Below are 18,494 nucleotides of genomic sequence, written 5' to 3' on the forward strand. Positions count from 1 at the left end.
CTGCTGCTTGTACTACCGGAAGTATGGTGGCGCTCTCCACTAGGGCGGCGCTACCTGTCAGTCAAAGCTCCAGCGCAGGATCCCTATAGGCTGCTTGAAGTGGATAGAGCGGTTACTGAAAACAAATGACAGTTGATTCAAGATTCACAAACAGCCACGGCCGACCTCTTCGTTGAACTGCGGTTCTTTTGTCCACGGAGTACGGTATGCACACATAAATAAGGGCCAGATCATCTCTCTCGAAGCGGCCATCCGCGGCACCCTCGGTCAAAGGAAACTCCGGGCGCTCGCGGCTCTGTTCGGCTCCTTGCCTCCACCACGTACGCTTCACTTGCGGCTCTTTATTTCGAAGTTCTGGGTTGTCTTTCCGGCGTTTAGCGTGCGATGCCTTCTTTCGACGCTCGGGGTTCGCTAGCCTTCGCAGTCGCCTGGCTTCCGCTTCCTTGCGTACCAGATCGGGATTCGCTTGCCTTTGCCGTCGCTTGGCTTCTGTTGCTTTCTTACGTACTTCTGGGTTAGCCTCCCGCCGCCGACGTTTAGCTGCAGATTCCCTTGCGCGAACCGCAGAATCAGCGCGGCGACGGCGCATCCGTTCTCGGGCGAGCGCCCGTTGACGTTCGAGCCGAGCGGAGTCCATGGAATGAAAGTGAGTGCAAAGTGAGTGCAGTGCAGTCACGGGGCGGCCTCTCTCGCATCCACCGTGGTCCCGCGTAATTCGCGCCAGCAGCGCCAAATCCTCCCCTAGTAGTACGTGGCCTCTGAGAAACGTTGCATTAATCGCCATGGCAACGAGTGGAGAGGGGGAAAGGGCATTTGCTGACGTCGCGGACGCTGCTGACGTCATTTATCCCGCGGCAGCCAGCCCGTGCCGCCGCGCGCCGGCCCCTGAAACTGACGCTCGTCCAACTTTCGCGTCTGCCGCCGGTCGCTGCCTCATGGGCCGCTCGGCAATGGCACCAGGCGCGCTCGTCCAACTTTCGCGTCTGCCGCCGGTCGCTGCCTCATGGGCCGCTCGGCAATGGCACCAGGCGCGAAAGTTGGACGAGCGGCGCCGATGACTCGAAATGGCCGCCGCCCGTCATTTGTTATGTGTGCAGTAACGTGTTTAATAATTGAACGAAGAAAACATGTAGGTCATAGTACGTTTTCTGGTGTCAAATTGTTGTCTTTGTGGCGATAATAATTGGAGTGTTACACAAACATTATTTTTGCTATGCATTTATTCAAGATTCATATGAGGACGTCTTTGATTCGAAGTCATGAAAACACATGTACTACACCAATATATTGCACATACATTTTATGTACACAGTATCGGACTAAGCAAAAATATGACATATGCAAATTTAGGCATACAACATTGTACAATAGGGAAAAAACGTGCTACATACACATTCACAATAACACGGTTAGGCGGGCTAGTTGGTATTCTGAATTCATGGCTGTAACTTTTGCGCAACTTTACACGGTGACAGGTACAGGTCTTCGAGTCCCTTTTTGTATCGGTCTCCGTCTAAAGTTGCGCAAAAGTTACAGCCATGAATACACATTTAGGTACACAATACTTGATTACGAAAGAAGAACTTCGAAAGTTCTAGTCCCTACACAGATTTTTTTTTCGCTCACACCGCGGCGGGAGAAGAAAAGAACTTGAAAGTTCCACTCAATGTATACTTATTTTTTGGGCTCACCTCGAGACAGGAATGTTCTGTAGACATTAAAAAAAATTCGTTTCAGTTCAGAGACACAATAATTGGGAATCTATATGTTAAAAGAAAGCACGCACACGTATGCTTCAAGCCCTGCCTTTCGGGCGAGTTAACGCAAACTCTGAAAGAAAGCGTTGACCCGCCCATTAACCTGCATACACTTCCGAGAAATTATGTTCACACCAACAAAATGCAGCCATAAAAAACTGTTGCAACACAATGACCGCACTGTAGACACTCTTTGCTTGATTATATCTACGTACAAAAACAATGCCCAACCATGTGCACGTCGTAGAACACAGAACACAAATCGAACGCACCCGTCTTTTCTTTTACTGGCGCGTGAATTAACAGTCTGCTTACCGGGGGTGGGAGGGAAGGCGGGGGGGAGAAGACACCCAGAAAAAAAAGAAGCTTTCCTGTATTTTAAGCCGCAGATATCGGCCAGGTTGTTACAAGCTACCCTCTAACTCGCGTCTGGGCAGCGCCTCTTATCTCATCCTGTCCGATACGGCATGACCATTCTAACTTCAGAACTATGGAACACCAAACCCATTCGCGATGAGATGACAAGGCGCGGGCGCGCAGTTTAGATTGAACAGCAAAGCCGGCAATGCTACTTGGTTTTATTTATTTTTTAATGAGCGAAACGCTTGCAATGGCGGCTGCAGACAACGCATGTATTTCGGTTTGGCCTTCCACTGCTTCATGTGAAAATCGACTTGCATTGAACACCGCGGAGTAATTCAGATTTTTCGGAGCTCTGAAGCAACGCTTGGCAGTAGTTTCGCCGCAAATATACGTTTTGGAGCAAGACGGGGGAGGAAAAAATGCTTAGGGCGCAGCACCTCCACGCCATCAATCGATGTGGTAGTATGTACGCCATGAAAGGCAAGAAGCGCGTACAGTTGAGCTTGCCTTCTTTGTGAGCAGGTGCGTCGTGATGACATTGTGCGTCGTGAGGAGAGTCACCGGAGGAAACGTCCAATGAAGTCGCAAACCGTCCTCGACTTGGGGCCCAAACCTAGACTCATACCTGCTGCACGAAACAACAAAAAATACCTTGATAAGTATACTGAATCGACGTTCCAGCAGTTACTAAGGCAATAATCAAAAAGCGGCAATGCCACCACAAATTGATCTTGCGAGCAAGTGTGTGCGTGCCAAAGACGCGTTTACTTCTACTAAAACTTTGCGTACCTGCAAAGCTGGGATATATTTGCATATTAGTTTCCACTCCAATACGAGTGACATGTCTCATTAACTTCACGTTACATGCGCGAATTATTTTGAAAACAGAAGAGTGCAATCAGTCGGCTTTTAAGGAATTCACTATAACTTGTACAAAGCTAATTTGCTTACCTGTCGTCTTTGGAGAAGGCGAGAAACTTGGTCGAACTGTACCGCCCTGTGTTGCTGCACCACAGAGCTGCGCAGGAGCGGTAACACTCCTTCCTCCGCTGCCCCATATTTAGAATACATTCGAATGTATTTTATAATGCAGCGAAACTTTCCGCCCGTGGAAGCGTTTAGGCAACCCGCGCAACCCTTCGCACGCCGGCTCGCTCACGCACGTACCGAACGCATCCGACTAAAACCCGCCCGCGACCGCCGCCAAATCGGCCTAAACGCACCAAACTATGCTGGCAACGCTGTCGTTTTTGCCTCAAAACGTCTCCAACTTTGGTCTGAAAAATCGAGGGCCTTTGGCCGTGCTGACAACATTGTTTTGCGCATTTCTTGCTGGTCCGTCCGTGCGGGCCGTGCTTCTCCCTGCTTCTCCGGCACCGTTTCGACTTAGCGGCCGGACGGCCTGTGCGCCTTCGTGGTTTGGAATCGCAGCTTTTACTCCAACTGAAGTTCCTAGGGTCCTACCGAGCCTCACGTCAGTCTGCGCCTCAGCTTCGACAGCGCAAAGTCGGAGACTTCGCTAGCTCGGTTTCGTGGCCGTCAACGTCGGTGGTAGCAACAAGGTCGTGAGGAGGTAAGTGTTTAGACTTGTCACATCGCCCTTTTCATACGGAGAAGAAAACACACAAGGTGAAGTTGCCTTTAGTGTTCGTGGTAGAAGTGTAGGCTAATTTCAAAGTGGATAAGCTACGTGCCATTTCTTGCGAAAGCACACCCGAAACACACGCTAGTGTCGTAATGTTTTTCTTTTTTAACTTACAGGCTCATGTGCGTAACTGTTGGCTAGAATCTGCTGTGCTGTCACTATGCTTACCACTAGTGACAGTTATTACATGGAGGCTTACTACGTTAACAGCCGTAGTAAGCAGAACAGGGGTTTTAGATTGCACGCACAAATGTAAAGCAAGCAATGTTTCGGAGATATTTATTTCGTATCATGTGTCATCGAGACGCCGCTCACTGCGCTTTCGTTACAGGGGCTGATAGATTTCCACCACAGTCCCAGCATGTGTACGAGTCGCTGATCGGTGACCTGCTCCGTTTCTAAGAGCCAGACCTACCTCAAGAGACTGCTTCTCCAAGCCTTGGCATACAGGGTGCCACTGTTCTCATTGCGGATGTAAGTGTTTAGCCGAATCTGCGCTCCCGAACCTGTTTTTCGTAGACAGTGCAGTGCAAGTATATTTCTGTTGCGGAGCCACATATATTTGTGGCGCGCGTGCGTGCGTGCGTGTGTGTGTGCGTGTATGTGTGTATATCGATACAATTTGCACCTGTCCTCACAATTTCTGTTCTAATTTTTTTTAAACAGAATGGAGAATTTTCAGCGTTTGTATGCAGGAGTTGGAAGATGGAATTTATTTCACGGAATGCATGTCATGACATTCTGTTGGAGGGAAAGCGCAATAGAGATACTTGATGCTTTCAATGAACAAATACTGTGTAGCATGTGGTGGGCCCACTTAACACACTCACGTTTGATTCCCGACAGTTGGTGTTGAGTGTACGTAATGCAGCTGCTTATCTTTTTCAATTGCTATATTCGCACTACAAGGGTTGCTGAGCATGGTCGTTTTATAGGTTATTGAATTGCTAAAGATTGCAATTTACTAACGTAATTGCACTTCAGAAGAAATTTTCTCAAGCAATGCAAGTGTGGTTTCGAAATTCCAGGAGTCTCGTAGGTAATCAAAGAATAGGTAGCAATCGCTACTTTTCGCTAACACGGGGCACTTCTTGGCCAGTCTCGCATCACTAGACGAGAATTTTTCTCGCATTGCTCATGCTATAGTCATCGTCCTGAGCCTATTTGTGTACACTGTAGAACAAGAACTAAGGCCTGCCTGCTGCATTTCCGATTGCTGCTATCTTGCTTTGTCCATATCCATTTGTTGCCCCAGAGTTTTCTTCTCTCACACCCCTCCACTGAGTGGTGTCTTCTTCAGGCCTCTCGTTCCTTGGTGGCATTGTCATAGGTGTGAGCAAGCTTTCATGCGACAAAAGGTGCTTTCGAACGAGTAGGTCATGCCAAATTCTTTGATGAAAAATTAATCCTGAAAGCAATGTTTGACTTCGATCTTTACGTACAGGTGCCGTCATAAGTGGAGCACGGGAGCTGCGGCCGAATTGTATCGGAGCGCCGTGTAGCTGCACCGGCGGTAAATGAAAGCACGAGAACACGCATGCGCGCCTGCCGACGGCGATAGCCCATCTGTACTTCTCAAACCACTTTTTTTTAACCTGGCTTCAAGCATTGTTCGCAGCATACTGGTCTCGGCGAGAGCGCTGATAGCGTGCACACGTAAAAATATTTGAACGAAAAACTCACTACAAATTCCCGTGACAGCGCGCCGCTTCTCCGGCAGCTGGAAGTGTGCCAGAGACGCTGCCAGAATCGTCTCTGCTATCAGCGCCGTCGCCGAGAGCGGCACTGTGCTGCGAGCAATACTCGAAGCCAAATTTAAAAAGGGGTTTGAGAGGTATAGATGGGCCATCGCCGTCGGCAGGCGCGCATGCGTCTTTTCGTCCTTTCATTTACCGCCGGTGCAGCTACACGGCGCTCCGATACAGTTCGGCCACAGCTCCTGTGCTCCAATTACTTATGACGGCACCTGTACACAGTCACAGTCTGATTTTTTAGATTGTCCAATCATTCAGACACGTCAGTGGCGCTGCCGTCCACCCTATTGTGCCACTGTATAACGACATCTGAAACTTAATATGCTGAAGCCATTCACCATCTGATTTTTCTGACTTTTTGTTTGCCGTGACGAGAGGTTAAAATGGCAATAACCGCAGGATCCCTATTGCTGTTCGCTTTATCCTACAGCTTTCAACTAGAATTTTCATGTACTACCCTCTGCTAACCTCTTTTTTTTTACTTCATATTTTGGCCATGCAGCATATGAAGAAAAGATTAGACGGTAGAAGAGAGAGAAGGGGTACAAAATCACAGGTAGTCAGGAAATTGATGCCCACAACGGAGAAACTTGTGATGCTTCCATGTGAAGGAGGTGAAAGAGCAGGCTCAGAAGAAGTTGTCCAGTGCCAACCTCCTCTGAGCCTGCTCTTTCTCTTCCTTCACATGGAAGCATCACAAGTTACTTCGTTGTGGGCATTTACTGTGCGTTAGATATCTGCTTTTGGCATTTCTTTTTTTGCTCCGACCCTGGTTTCTACACACGATTATTACCAGTGAGATTTCGTTCTCTGTGTACATTCGTTTTTTCAACTGCTCTCACATTCCCTAGAAAGTTTGAACAATTGGTCAGCTTGTTCATTCATTTAATCTTGCATAACATATTAACTAGAGATGTGCAAACAGGAAATTTCGAACTGTGCATAAAATACACAGGCAGTCGTCAGGACCTGAGGCATTAGATTGTTTATGTATCGATAGGAAAATGGTACAAAAAATGGCAAGTAAACGGCAACCACATGCAGCGACGGCAAAACGTAACTCAATGGGTACAGCAAACTGGTAGTGTGGATGACGGTGACAAGCGAAAATGTTTATAAGCATGTTGCTAAGGGAGTCGACAGCAGAAGGCGACGGGCTGATGCCGCCGCTTGCTTTTTGCTGGACAGAAGCAGCCCACAAGTGAGCAGCAGCGACGAACGACGACAACGCAGGGCATTGGCGGCAGTTTGATCATTGTTTTCACTTGTTGCTGTCACTCGTGCTATCTGTTTGGTGTACCCATTGAGTTAGTTTTCACGTCGCTGCGTGTGGTTGCCCCTTAAAAGATTAAGACAGTATGGCAAGGCAGCCGAATGGAATTTGGCACACCCTGCCGTGGAAAATGCGGTTTCCTCAACATGTTGTGACCAGAGAAATTATACAGTTGGCTACCATTAGTACAAAGTCCGCAACGAAAAAACAGAAGGCACAATAAGCGCATTGCTATTGGTCCGCAACAGTCTTATCTTCTTGGTTTTGTTTTGTTGCCTATTCGAATGTGACACAGCTTGCCGTGATAGTTCAGACTTGTGGTTAAAATTGAAGCCTGAAGCTTTCACCCCGCAAACTGTTACACGGAGCTGTGCGCAACAAAGAAGGTTGAGGGCCTCAAAAGAGAGATGCTTACACTGGCACAAGTCTCAGGTGACCAGCTGCTTTATCAGCTATGCGCTGCCTCGGTTGTGATGGTGCCAACATTGCAGGACACGGCGGTGTTTTGACGCTTTAAAATTTCCAATTTTATCAAGATGTGAAGTTCACCTTGATGCTTTTTATTCGAAATAACTTTCAATTAATCAAAAAATTGGGTTTCAGTTTTAAATTACCAAGCAATTTCTTCTACTGAATTGAATGTAACATTGGTGGGACCTGAGCATTGCTTCCAATTACCCGAAAATTCCAATTAGGTGATGATCAAGAGTCGACTGCATTTGAATGGCTTGCTCCAGGCATTGAAAAGACGTTAGGTACGTTAGTAGTTGGTATGACCTTTACTTTAATGCAAGCATTTCCAGCAAGTAATAAACCTTGATTTCTCACTCATATCACCATATTGATGGGAAACTTCTTTCCAGTTTATAAATTTTGCCCAGGTAGCGTTGCACCTCAGCCAACATTGGCTGCCAGAGTTCCACTCTTGTGCAAGGCTTTTGTGTAGGCTTTCTTGCATGGCTTCGGCGTCGTGCCAAAAAAGCTAACACTAAAGAAAATGCCATGCAGTGAAGCTTGGAAGTTTGCATGTCATGTGGCAGAGCCAACTTTTATTTCTCTATTAATGAGCTGCAAACTTTATCTGCTCCATGAGGATAAATATTTAGTGTTATAAGCAGTGAAGAGCCACTATAATCCCTGGGTACACATGGAGCATGGCTTACAAGGAGAAATAACATACAAAACGAAAGCAAGTCCTTGGTGGCTCCACAACACTGCAGGGCTCCATAGCCTCCCAGCTGAAGCCATCAGATTGCGTGGTATTCATCGGAGCTGTCTGGGGCCCTCATGACTCGTGCCTCGACAGTGCACCAGGCGAACCTATCAGTTTACGTGATGTTTGTCGAAGGTATTATAGTTACTAGCACCGTGTCTCGGTATGGAATATGGTTCGACATCGGGTGCACTGCTAGATTCTGCGCCAGCTAATACAACATATAAATAGACATCTCATTTTTTTAAATGTTTATACCCGTGGTGGACTTACTTCTTTTACCCATTTTTTAACTGTAAAACTGATACTTCACTTAATTATTCTACTACTTCGAGTAAAGTGGATCAGGAAATTTGTAATGCAAGTGAAAGGTGTCGTGACCATACCACTTTTTACATTCTGTCTTGCATGCTCATGCTCCCAGCGCTGCTGCAGCAGCAAAAAAGAAATGTAAGGAAAAACAGAGAAAAACACTTCTTAAAAATGAAAAAGGGCTGGAGTTATACAGCTGTATATCATACTCTTCCTGACTGGGATAGATTGAACAAACTTCAGAAGCAACCAAATTTCAGAACTGTTCAGCTACAGAAATAATTTCTTGCAACGCAGCTTGCTAAGGCAGTCTGCTTGCCATTTCTTTTTTAGAGCACACCTCTTAAGTGGCCAACGGCACTCAAATTTCACCTCGACCAAATTTATTTTAATGTCTAGTAAGTACCCCCACATCAGCTGGGACACGAGTGGTAGCCCCGTGAACTGCCTCGTTAATCAGTCAGAAGCGTTTAAAAAAGCTCCGCCGTAGACCACGCTGCACCTGCCGGCAGATTGCGTAAACAGCCATGACACGCCTGTGACGCTCCAGCTGACGGTGGCTTCTTCCTCTGGCCAGCCATGCAGCTAGAGAACCGGTCAAGCTCTGCTGCGAACACTTCACCCGTTTGCTGCCCCGTACACCGTCCGGCCGCTCGCTGGATGGCTGCAATGTCATTTTAATGGCCACGCTCTCCTCGATTTCGGTTTCAAAATCGCCGGTTTTTGCTGACTGCTTGCGGCGTCCACACGCGTATTTCAGCCGTTGTATTTTGCATCTTGCTTTCTTTTTCAGCAGACTATACGGAAATGGTGTTTTCAAGAGGTCGAAATTAAGTGCCCGCTTGACTCCTGTGGTTTCGTGTGGCCGTCGACTTTGTTGTAACCGAATGAAGAAGAGGGCACTGGAGATCAATGAGATAGAGCAAGCAGGAAGGCGGAGGAGGAAAGTAAAATGAAAGTGTGAAAGGGAGGGCAGTACGCAGAGGCCACGCGAGACATGCTCAGTGGCACCGAGGCGCTGTGAGAAAACGCCAGAGTAGCGTCTGCGTCGTGTGTTCACTGATGACACGATCACTTCCTGAGACACAGCAGCTACACGCTGTCACCGAGAAGACTGCAGTTCGCACTGCGCTCCAATTTTGCATTAGGGAGTATCGTATTCTTGAGGCGTCTTTTTTTCTTTGATGATTATTCGTAGCGCAGTGTTCAGAAAAGTTTGCAGTATCTTAGTTTTGTATCATGTTTACTTTTAGCGCACCCAATGCAGATATGCTGCTACCAATAATCTCAAAATCACACACCGTAAACAGCTCACTGCAATTGAAGAACAAAACACACTTGGTCTGCCGACAGTATTCAGCACATTTATTTTGCATTCCGAGTTTTCGAATGATACTTCAGCTTTATATGCACAGAGGGCAAAGGTATCATCAGGCTGGACTCCAGTGTGCCAGTGTATTTTTCCAACAATACTCCAACCATACACAAGAAATCGCTGTTTCTGAACCAAAAGAAAAAAAAAACAAGGTATTCTTGGTTGCCCGCCGCTTTTCTTGTTTTTTTTTTTTTTTTTTTTTTTTTGTCAGATTCATAGCTTGTTCTATTTCACCCGTTTGGAGAATGCAGAAATTTGTGGAAGCTTACCTCAGGTGTCACATACACCTGATGGAACATAGCTTGCACCACATGAAAAAGACAGTGAAAACGTGTCTGTTACCAATGGCTGGTCACACAGAAAGGAACGTATAAATGCGGGGCTTTCTTGAAAGAAAACTAGCAGCAAGCCACACAGTCAGCAGCAGCGGCATGACGGAAAAAAGCGCGCTTACCCACCGAAAGACAGCGTACCTAATTAACAATATGTTGTCACCAATACTTAACAAGAGATTAGGTCGAACACTGTATACAAATCTGCTTGTATGCATTTAAAATTTGCCGCCAATCTACCATGCTGTTGCTTCTGCTACAAGCACATTCATGCATCATGATTTGCTACAGCGGATTTCGCGTTTTTGTGGATTAATACCGTGATATTTTGGCTTTCTCAATTACCATTTCATATTTGCTTTCTTTTGAAGCTTAACGAGTACTCAGATCGCAATAACTGTAAGTGGCCGCTAAATTTAGCGGAATGTCGATGCTGGTCTGGTAACATTGATGTAAACAAACATTCAAGATGGCGGCGCCCATGTATGCTTACGGCAATTGAGTTATCGAACTCAAATACCGCTTATTCATTAGCTACGGTCTATATTACGCTGTTTTTGAGCTTACGTGACGCACCCGAAGCCGGAAAAGCTTCGGAGCCTAGCGGTTCTGTACAGTTAACCTGTGTAAAGTACTAATATTAGCCAGTGGAAGAGGCCGAACTGCTTACCGGCGTTGTCGCACGTCCCGTGGCTGTAACTTGGTTGCTTCATTGGGGCTCTTCGATTCACAGTCTCGGACTCACCGTGGGTAGTCCGCGGGTAGTCCGAGGATTCCCCGAAGTCATAGGGATACATGGGAAAATCGAATGCCGGACTGCTTATCGGGGAGTCCGCGGCGAGTCCGAGACTGGAAATTAAAGAGCCCTACTGTTTGCTGTTGCGCCCTTGTTTTTATAGTACTCCTTGGATGTTCAGGCATGATTTGCAGTCAGTGTAACTTGCCTTGTGGCATCGATTTCGTTAAAAACTACGTAGAATGACCGTTACGATGATGTGCCGATATTCGGATCAAGAACTTGCAGTGACGATGCGATGACGATTGGATGTCTTGCGAGTAACGATTGTGCGAATCAGTCAGTGATCGAATATTATTCTCTAAACATTTAAATTTGATTAAATATGATTTTTATGGGGTTAAAATTTACGAGTAAATTAGTGTTAACGTATGATCCTATTGGACCGCGGTAAGGCGAGGGCGACACTCGCAAAAATTGCTCACTGCATCGGTGGCGCAGCTGGTTGTGGTGCGGACGTTCAATGGGCGTGTGTAGCGAAAATAAGAAGTTCATTAAACACTGAAAGCGTGCATAATAGCCGAACATAATAGACAGGACGAGACTGCAATAGACGTTTGCATGTTTTGGAACATGCAGTGAGCACCTTGCTCACACATTGGTTGACTTCCACGACCAAACGAATATGGTGCTTTTTGCTTAAGCTATCACGTGTTACTTCACATGGAGTAACCTGGAATGCTATGCTCATACACTGCAGGGTTTCGTTACGTTCCAATGTCCATGCAATTCATCCAGTACCAGCACTCCACTGTCGCTCAGCTGAATGCTGGGGAGTGCCACATTTTATCAGAAAATGTGATGTGTACCTGACTATATCAAAATTTTCCTGTATCCACAGTACAAACGTCAGGAGTTCCTCCACCACAATTTCATCTGGCTAGCCTTACCTTCAGGTGGTGTTGTAGTTGCCAAGGCCAAAATGCATTGGCTCAAGCTATACACAAGTTTATGTATCTTGCCTATGCCACTAGTCATATGTATACAACATATGCTGGCACACATATATACATGCACCAGCATATATGCTTACAGAATGCAATGCATGCCGGATGAGAAAAATTTGTTTACCTTATGTGAATCGATGTGGTAGCGCTCGAACAGTCACTAAGCACTGCTTAGTGGCTGTTACTTATCTTGTTTTGTGCAACTAGTTGAGCCATTATTCTGGGTTCAACACTTCATGATGACCTTGGCATTGTTTACTCTGCGAAGTTCTAAAAGCGTGATAATGAGCACTAATATCAGCTGAATTACATGGCCTCTCTCCCTGAAACTATTGGAAGGTGATAAAGGCGATACACTGCCCTACCACCAGACGATAAGGCCATGTAAGCTGGATCCTGACTATATATACCCTAGCCTCCTCCTCTTACTGCCGTCTCTGTGCAGTTACTGCACTCTCCATTCGTTCTTGCAGCAACTGCTGTATCTAGCATACTCGACGCCCCTGGGCATTGCCTAGAAAAGCTCGTTTGCTCACTTAACATTCTTTCGCTCTGTGAACTTTTGTTATGCCCTGGATGCTGTCCAGCAGAAGGGAAAATGTTTGGGCGTGTTGGTTCATACTCTCACGAGAAACATAGCGCAGTAAAAACAGAATAAGTCGAGGACGGGACAAGTGCAAGGTTTCAACAAATGCTTTATTGCAGGGCCAGCACATATAAAGACACCTGGCTCGTAAGAGGAGGAAATAAAAAAATAAATAAACAACAAAAGATGAGACGAAATCCGCCACATGCCGCCTACACCAAGAAATCAAGCTCTGGCTTTGATAAAGCCACAGACAGTCTACGGACACACTGATCACCAGAACATGCTATCTCACTTGCTTGCACAAGTTTCTCGTCAGCCCAGAGCAGTGGTAATGAAAAACAATTGTCCGGTCGTACATGGGATAACAAAGGTTTCCCGATACACACATTTTACAATGGGCAGCTAGGTGGCTGTTAGTGGGATCAATGTCTTGTTCACAGCCCCGAACAGGCTTTTGGGCTTGTGCAGGTTAACCTGCCTAACGCGTGTGCAAAAACCGGTCTGCTCTAAGCTGGTACGCTGTGGGCATCATGCTGTCTACAAAATTTCACTCTCATGTGGCAGCGACTATACTGGCCAAACAAGCAGATATTTGAATGTCCATTTAAGAGTACAAGAATAAAGTAAGCAGCGTTGCCACTGATGGCCAGCTGGCTGCCCATTGTAAAAAGTGCGTATCGGGGTACCCGTGTTATCCCCTGCACGACGAGATGATTGCTTTGCATTACCACCAGTCTGGACTGACGAAAGAACTTCTGGAAGCAGCTGAGATGGCGAGTTCCGGTGATCAATGCATCAATAGACCATCTATGGCTTTATGAAAGCTAGAGATTTATTTTTTGGTGTAGGCGGCGCGTGGTGGTTTTTGTCTCATATTTCGTTGTTCGTTTTGATGTTTTCCTTTCTTTCTCAACTATTATGAGCCAGATGTTTTTATAAGTGCAGGTCCTGCAATAAAGCATTTGTCGAAAGTTAGCTCTTGCCCCAGCCTCACCTTGTCCTTTGTTTCTACTGCACTGTGTTTTCTGTGTGGTCTAACATTGTTACTCTCTTTTTTTCTGTCTTGCACGTCACTTTTTTGTTCCATGCCCATTGACTCCACAGTTCGACAAAATAACAGATGCGATTCGATAAGGTAGGGCAGCTACCAAGCTTGGGCTAAAATTTATCCGTACTACTTGCATCACTACACACCGTCAAAGCCGCCACTAACTCGGGGGAGGAGCCGCAGCCCGCTAAGGAGAGGGTGGGGAACAATGGGCGGGATCACGACTGTGCTTACAAGAAGATGTGGACCTCACTAATGTAAGAGTCATGAAGTGGTGCAGCTTCTTATGTGCGACAGTTACGAATAAGTAGAATGCCGCTGTTTCTGTTCCACATCATCATTCCTTCCCTCGGGTCTTGCCATCCTTGTCATGCTGGCCATGCCATCCAGCAAGATGAAGAGAACACACCTCCCTTCCAAAGGGGCAATGTTATGTCACCCATGCCTCATTGACATGAAGCCTCCATTAAGGAGTGCATGTGTGTTTGCTAATGCATACGTGAAATCGAAGTGTGGTGTGTCCTGCAATCATTTAAAAGGAGAAATTGATTTTTTTTCCCTGCAATCCCTTGTCTAACTCTCACTGCACATTTTTTTTTTTCTTTTGCCAGCAGGGAGCCACAAGCCAGGTAGCAACAAACTTGGTGCAGATTGGTACCACTGGTGGTGTGTCCCTGGAGCGAGCCAAGAACTTCTGTTCGTGGTCAGCGGGGTAGAGTGTCTCATCTGTTTGAGCGGTGGACTGGAGCCATGGCACTTGCAGAGCAGCAAGAAGAAAGCGATTGTTGTGGAGCAATTCAGTGACATTTTGTTGCTCATGCCCTGCCAAAGGGCACAAAGAAAAGTTTTATGAAGAGTTACTGACACTGCTAAACTTTTTTCTTTGCGTGTACATATATGACAGTACTTCGTGGTGCCTTGCATCATTCAGCACTGCATTTTAGCTCTGAAAGAATTTCTAGCTCTGTTATAAGGAATTTTAAGTTTACATTGCTGTCAGCACATATATTTAAGAAGCTTGCTTTCTTTTCCGTACAGCAGTTAAAATTTGTAGGTTAATGCACGGAAGCCATACTTGAGCTGTAATGCATACCGTAGTTGCAGACTATCGGCTAATTAAACCAGTTGGTGCAATAATGTTGTCTAAGACTTTGCGCACGAAGGCAATTTTGTTTGCCTTCATAAGAAAAACAGCTGCTCTAGAAATGCACACCTCGTGCAACTGTTTTAATGACAGCGGCGGAGTGAGGAATGAGTTTAAAAAAAATTGAGAGGGGGTTTATGAAAAACAGTTTTGCTCCGACCGACTTTATATACAGTGACCTCCCATGCTCGCTGATGCCAAATGTTTTTTTTTCTCCTTGTTTGGCCTTTTTTAGTTCTTTCCTATGCCAGTGCACCGGCTTGTGCTGCTTGTGATCCCCATTGAAGCATTGTGAGCTATTTGTCCGGCCTGTTGTCAATGGTATTTCGCCTCCTCCTCAGTTTGTTGCACTTTTTATAGGCTCATTGACACTGCGCCAAGTACACCTGTGGGCTCGACAGTGTGCTTCAGTGAATCACTTTCTAAATGCGAAAATATTACTTGCTATGTTGCGAAACGCTTGCACCCGGTCGGTGTCCACAGAATGCACATTCGGATATTGTCTGCAAAAAGCGTCCACAACAGCTGACAATTTCCTAATGCATTCCTAACATTCCATGTCACAGAATGGTGCGCACATCCATGGAATTCCATGGATGGTTGTTCCATGGCATGGACCAGAAAGAAATAAACAAGAAGCACTTGGTGTGCACTGTTGCATATACTGTTGCAGAAAAAGAAACATTTGGCGCTTGCTCAATTCCGATTTCCTTGCAACACGCTCCGTAAAACATGCAACACAAAAATAAATGTGCATTCAAATAAATTGCTACTGCAGTCTTTGTTGGCCCTCTGCTTCAGTCGAGGCAGTGCCGCAGCAGCATGGATAGTGATTCTGTAATGAGTGGCTGCACCAAGTTCACTGTCAGGATTGTAGGCTATAGGCGGCATTGGCGGAACGCTCGACAACAAACCGAGCCATAAAAGAAGCTGTCGCGCTCTCACCCTGTTAGAATATGGTGAGATCCTGTGCAATTTTCTTGCGTTGCACTTTGAGTCAACCCGATGGTTTACTGTTGCATACAGCTGAGCAAGGCCAGCAGTGGCATGGCAAAAGCATTTTCTTTTTTCTTTGGTTCTTATCGCTTTGGTATACGGGCGTGGCTCAAAAAGATATCACAAAGATAACTATGTGTACGGTTCTCATCGCCGGCCCTGACCAGGGCCAACTCTCGTATACCCAACTTTGCCATTTGTAGGGCTGGCGAGCCACCTTGAGGACGGTGCTACAAGAGTGGCACAGTTTATGTGAAAGAGCCGCAGCCCCTGACGAAGTTTGGATCAACTAGTGCTCCTGCAGCTGGAAAATTGTTATGCTCCCGCGCAAGAATGACGGCATTTCCCTGCTTTAAATGGCCAATTTGGAAATGCTTTGCACAAACTCAAGCGTTTCCTGTCAAATTTCGCATGTGCGCAAATGACCGTCACGCCAAAAGAAAGCTTCTCCATGTAGAGCCAAGGTTAGTAAAGGTTATGAATGTTTGAATGAATGGGAATGCTCAAAAATTAATAATGGTAGTCGAGCCAGAAAGTGTGGTACCCGTGTGGTTTAGTTGTATACGTTGACTTTTCCATTGGTGAGAGTCAGGTCTGGACGAGCCATTGTATTCTAGGTGCTGACTGGTGATATACATACTAACTAGAACGGTCGGTTGTTATTGGTACAGCCACTGCATTTCGTGCCAACAGTCACTCTGTGAGCAAAGTGAAGCTGGTGAGGTTGGAGATTATTTAGCACCACCTGATGGAGTGCGCCGTCCCTACCCAGCAATTTTCAGCACGCTGGCCCTCATTGTCGCCGGTTGCCATGGGAAGGTCGCTATCTATGAAGCCAGCCTGGTTTTAGCCGCAGCGGAGTAAAAAAAACAGCGCAGAAGGAAAGATCCTTTCATTCATCCTCTTCACCTGACCATACACATAATCCACATGGATTATAAGTGTATTGTTGTTGAAGTGCAGTTGCAGCATGCCAGGATATAATTTTGAATGGGCACGTGTTTTCCTCTCATGGCTATTGCTATTCTTTCTGGTGCCTATAGTTTTGTTTTGTACACCTCATTGTAACCACACAAATGGCGTGTACAGTGCATTTGTGTAAATAAAATTTATTCACAAGAGCGATTCCTTTTCTTGTGTTGCACCTTTTCAATACAGTTTGCATCTACTTGTCCAAGTGTCAGTCCTACGAGTAACCTTCATCGCCAGGTCCTGCCTAACAGATTAAAATGAAAATATGGCAGCAAAGCAAGTCATCAAACCTACTTTATTTTTCACTAAGTTCATACAGAAAATTTTCACTGAAGAACTGTCTGTTGGTCTGTGTACACTAGCTGGCCGGAAAGGCCTCCATGGAAGTATTACAAATTGAAGGAGCTCCCATTCGTAACATGACTGGGACAACAACTCGATAGAAATGTTTACAGAGGTGGCACAACTTTGCACTGCTACAAAGAGCGTTGCCTACCTGTCTGCTATTTTTGTCTGAAAAGGCAATATCTGGTGTACACCATGGTTTGCTCACTGTTGAAAACAATACCCCAAATTCTGAAAGGCTGCAATAAAATAACACTGGCCTGTCAAAGCAGCACTAAATTTTTGAGTCGTAATATTATAAAATCTTAAAGTAAAGGTCCTATATTGGTCTATGTAATTGAGCAACCCCAACAGCTGAAACTTATACCCTTTTTGTGTGTGTGGGAGGGGGGGGGGGGGGGGGGGGGGAGAGAGGCTTGATTCAACTTGTGTGCCGAAGCTGCACATGCACCTCGAAGCACACCATATTGGGGGCTTTTTTGACTACTTGGGGACCTTGAAATGTGCAGCAAAATCTCTACACACAGGTTTTCTTTTTCGCCTCTACCAGAAAAATGGCTGCCATGGCTGGGATTGAACCCACATCTTCGATCCTGTCAGTGAAACATCCTAGCCGCTGGGCCGTTACAGTGGGTAGTACATAATGGTTTTAATTTAAACTGGATCTATTTCTTGTTAGCAGAAACGTAATTTAAAACAGAACAAAAAGTGGTTTTGGTAATTTTTGCTTGCATCAATAACCTTCTAAGGTTCCCTACAGAACGCACAGCTCCTTAAGTTGTATCAAGCTATAGAACACATGGCAGATCCTGAAGACGTTTTTCAGAAGATCGCAAAATAGAGACCCACGATTAAGGCAAATGTGTTATCCAAACTTATATGGACCGAGCTTTCAAAATGTAAGTAGTGAGAAAATGCGATGGAACACATGAACGCAATAGCCTAGAAACTTCTAACAGCACCTCTAAAGTGAGTGACCTAGCGTAAATTATGCTGTGTTTTTCCTATTTTGATTATGCCTCAGGCAGGGCCACATTAGTCAGGAAAGCCAGCTTGCAAATGTGACGGCCGGCTGGATATCACAGGTGCCACGCATGTATACCTCAGTTAACGCTATTTTGCTACTATAGAGAGCAAATGGCAGATTTATGCTGTACGCTTCTTCTATCCGAAGTGAAATTTTACCGTTCTAGGTATTCAAAATTTACGAACAGAGCTATAAAAGTTTGCTCTGCCATACAACATGCAATCCTTCAAGCTTCACCACAACGAATGCCTGTTTGGGTCGGCTTTTCTGCACGACGACTAAGCCTTGCAAGAAAGCCTAATGCAAGCAACACCTTGAGCAAAGCCAGAGTGGTAACTCTGCTGTACAGTAACTGAAGTGGAATGTTACCTGTGCAAAGTTAATAAGCCGGAAAGAAGTGTCCGGCCAGTGGGATGGCATGAACGAGAAATTGAGTTATTACTTGTTGGCTATGCCTCGGTAGCATACTGGTCCTAGTAGGCATGCATAGCAAGGGCCTTATTTCAATGACTGGAGGGGCTGCAGCCCGTCAAATATACTTCTATTTAGAGCACGTTGAAGAACCCACATGTCTCCAAGAAAATGTGTGCCAAACTTTTTTCACTG

The 18,494-nt window shown here is 45.8% G+C and overlaps 1 protein-coding gene and 1 long non-coding RNA gene across 4 annotated transcripts in view; one reads left to right on the forward strand and one right to left on the reverse strand.

The window, feature by feature from the left end:
• LOC144145874 (uncharacterized) overlaps positions 1 to 18,494 on the reverse strand; it is a 37,597-nt gene that overhangs the window by 14,568 nt on the left and 4,535 nt on the right. The window contains exon 1 of one of the 3 annotated variants that reach the window (XM_077677693.1): positions 325 to 668. The exons of 1 other annotated variant lie outside the window; for it this stretch is intronic. In XM_077677693.1, the coding sequence (XP_077533819.1) occupies positions 325 to 637 (313 nt within the window). In that variant the 5' untranslated portion in view covers positions 638 to 668. Of the gene's footprint in view, positions 1 to 165; positions 669 to 18,494 lie in introns of those variants that run through there. One more of the 3 variants, XM_077677692.1, reaches the window with a different exon arrangement.
• LOC144145899 (uncharacterized) lies at positions 3,292 to 16,670 on the forward strand. The gene is made up of 3 exons (XR_013317630.1): positions 3,292 to 3,693; positions 4,097 to 4,239; positions 14,016 to 16,670. It is a non-coding gene; the product is annotated as an uncharacterized LOC144145899 (long non-coding RNA).

This window comes from Haemaphysalis longicornis, unplaced genomic scaffold (genome assembly GCF_048455015.1).
Source record: "Haemaphysalis longicornis isolate Haplotype H1 unplaced genomic scaffold, Haemaphysalis longicornis Haplotype H1 scaffold_7, whole genome shotgun sequence".
In the NCBI taxonomy this organism is placed as follows: Eukaryota; Metazoa; Arthropoda; class Arachnida; order Ixodida; family Ixodidae; genus Haemaphysalis; species Haemaphysalis longicornis.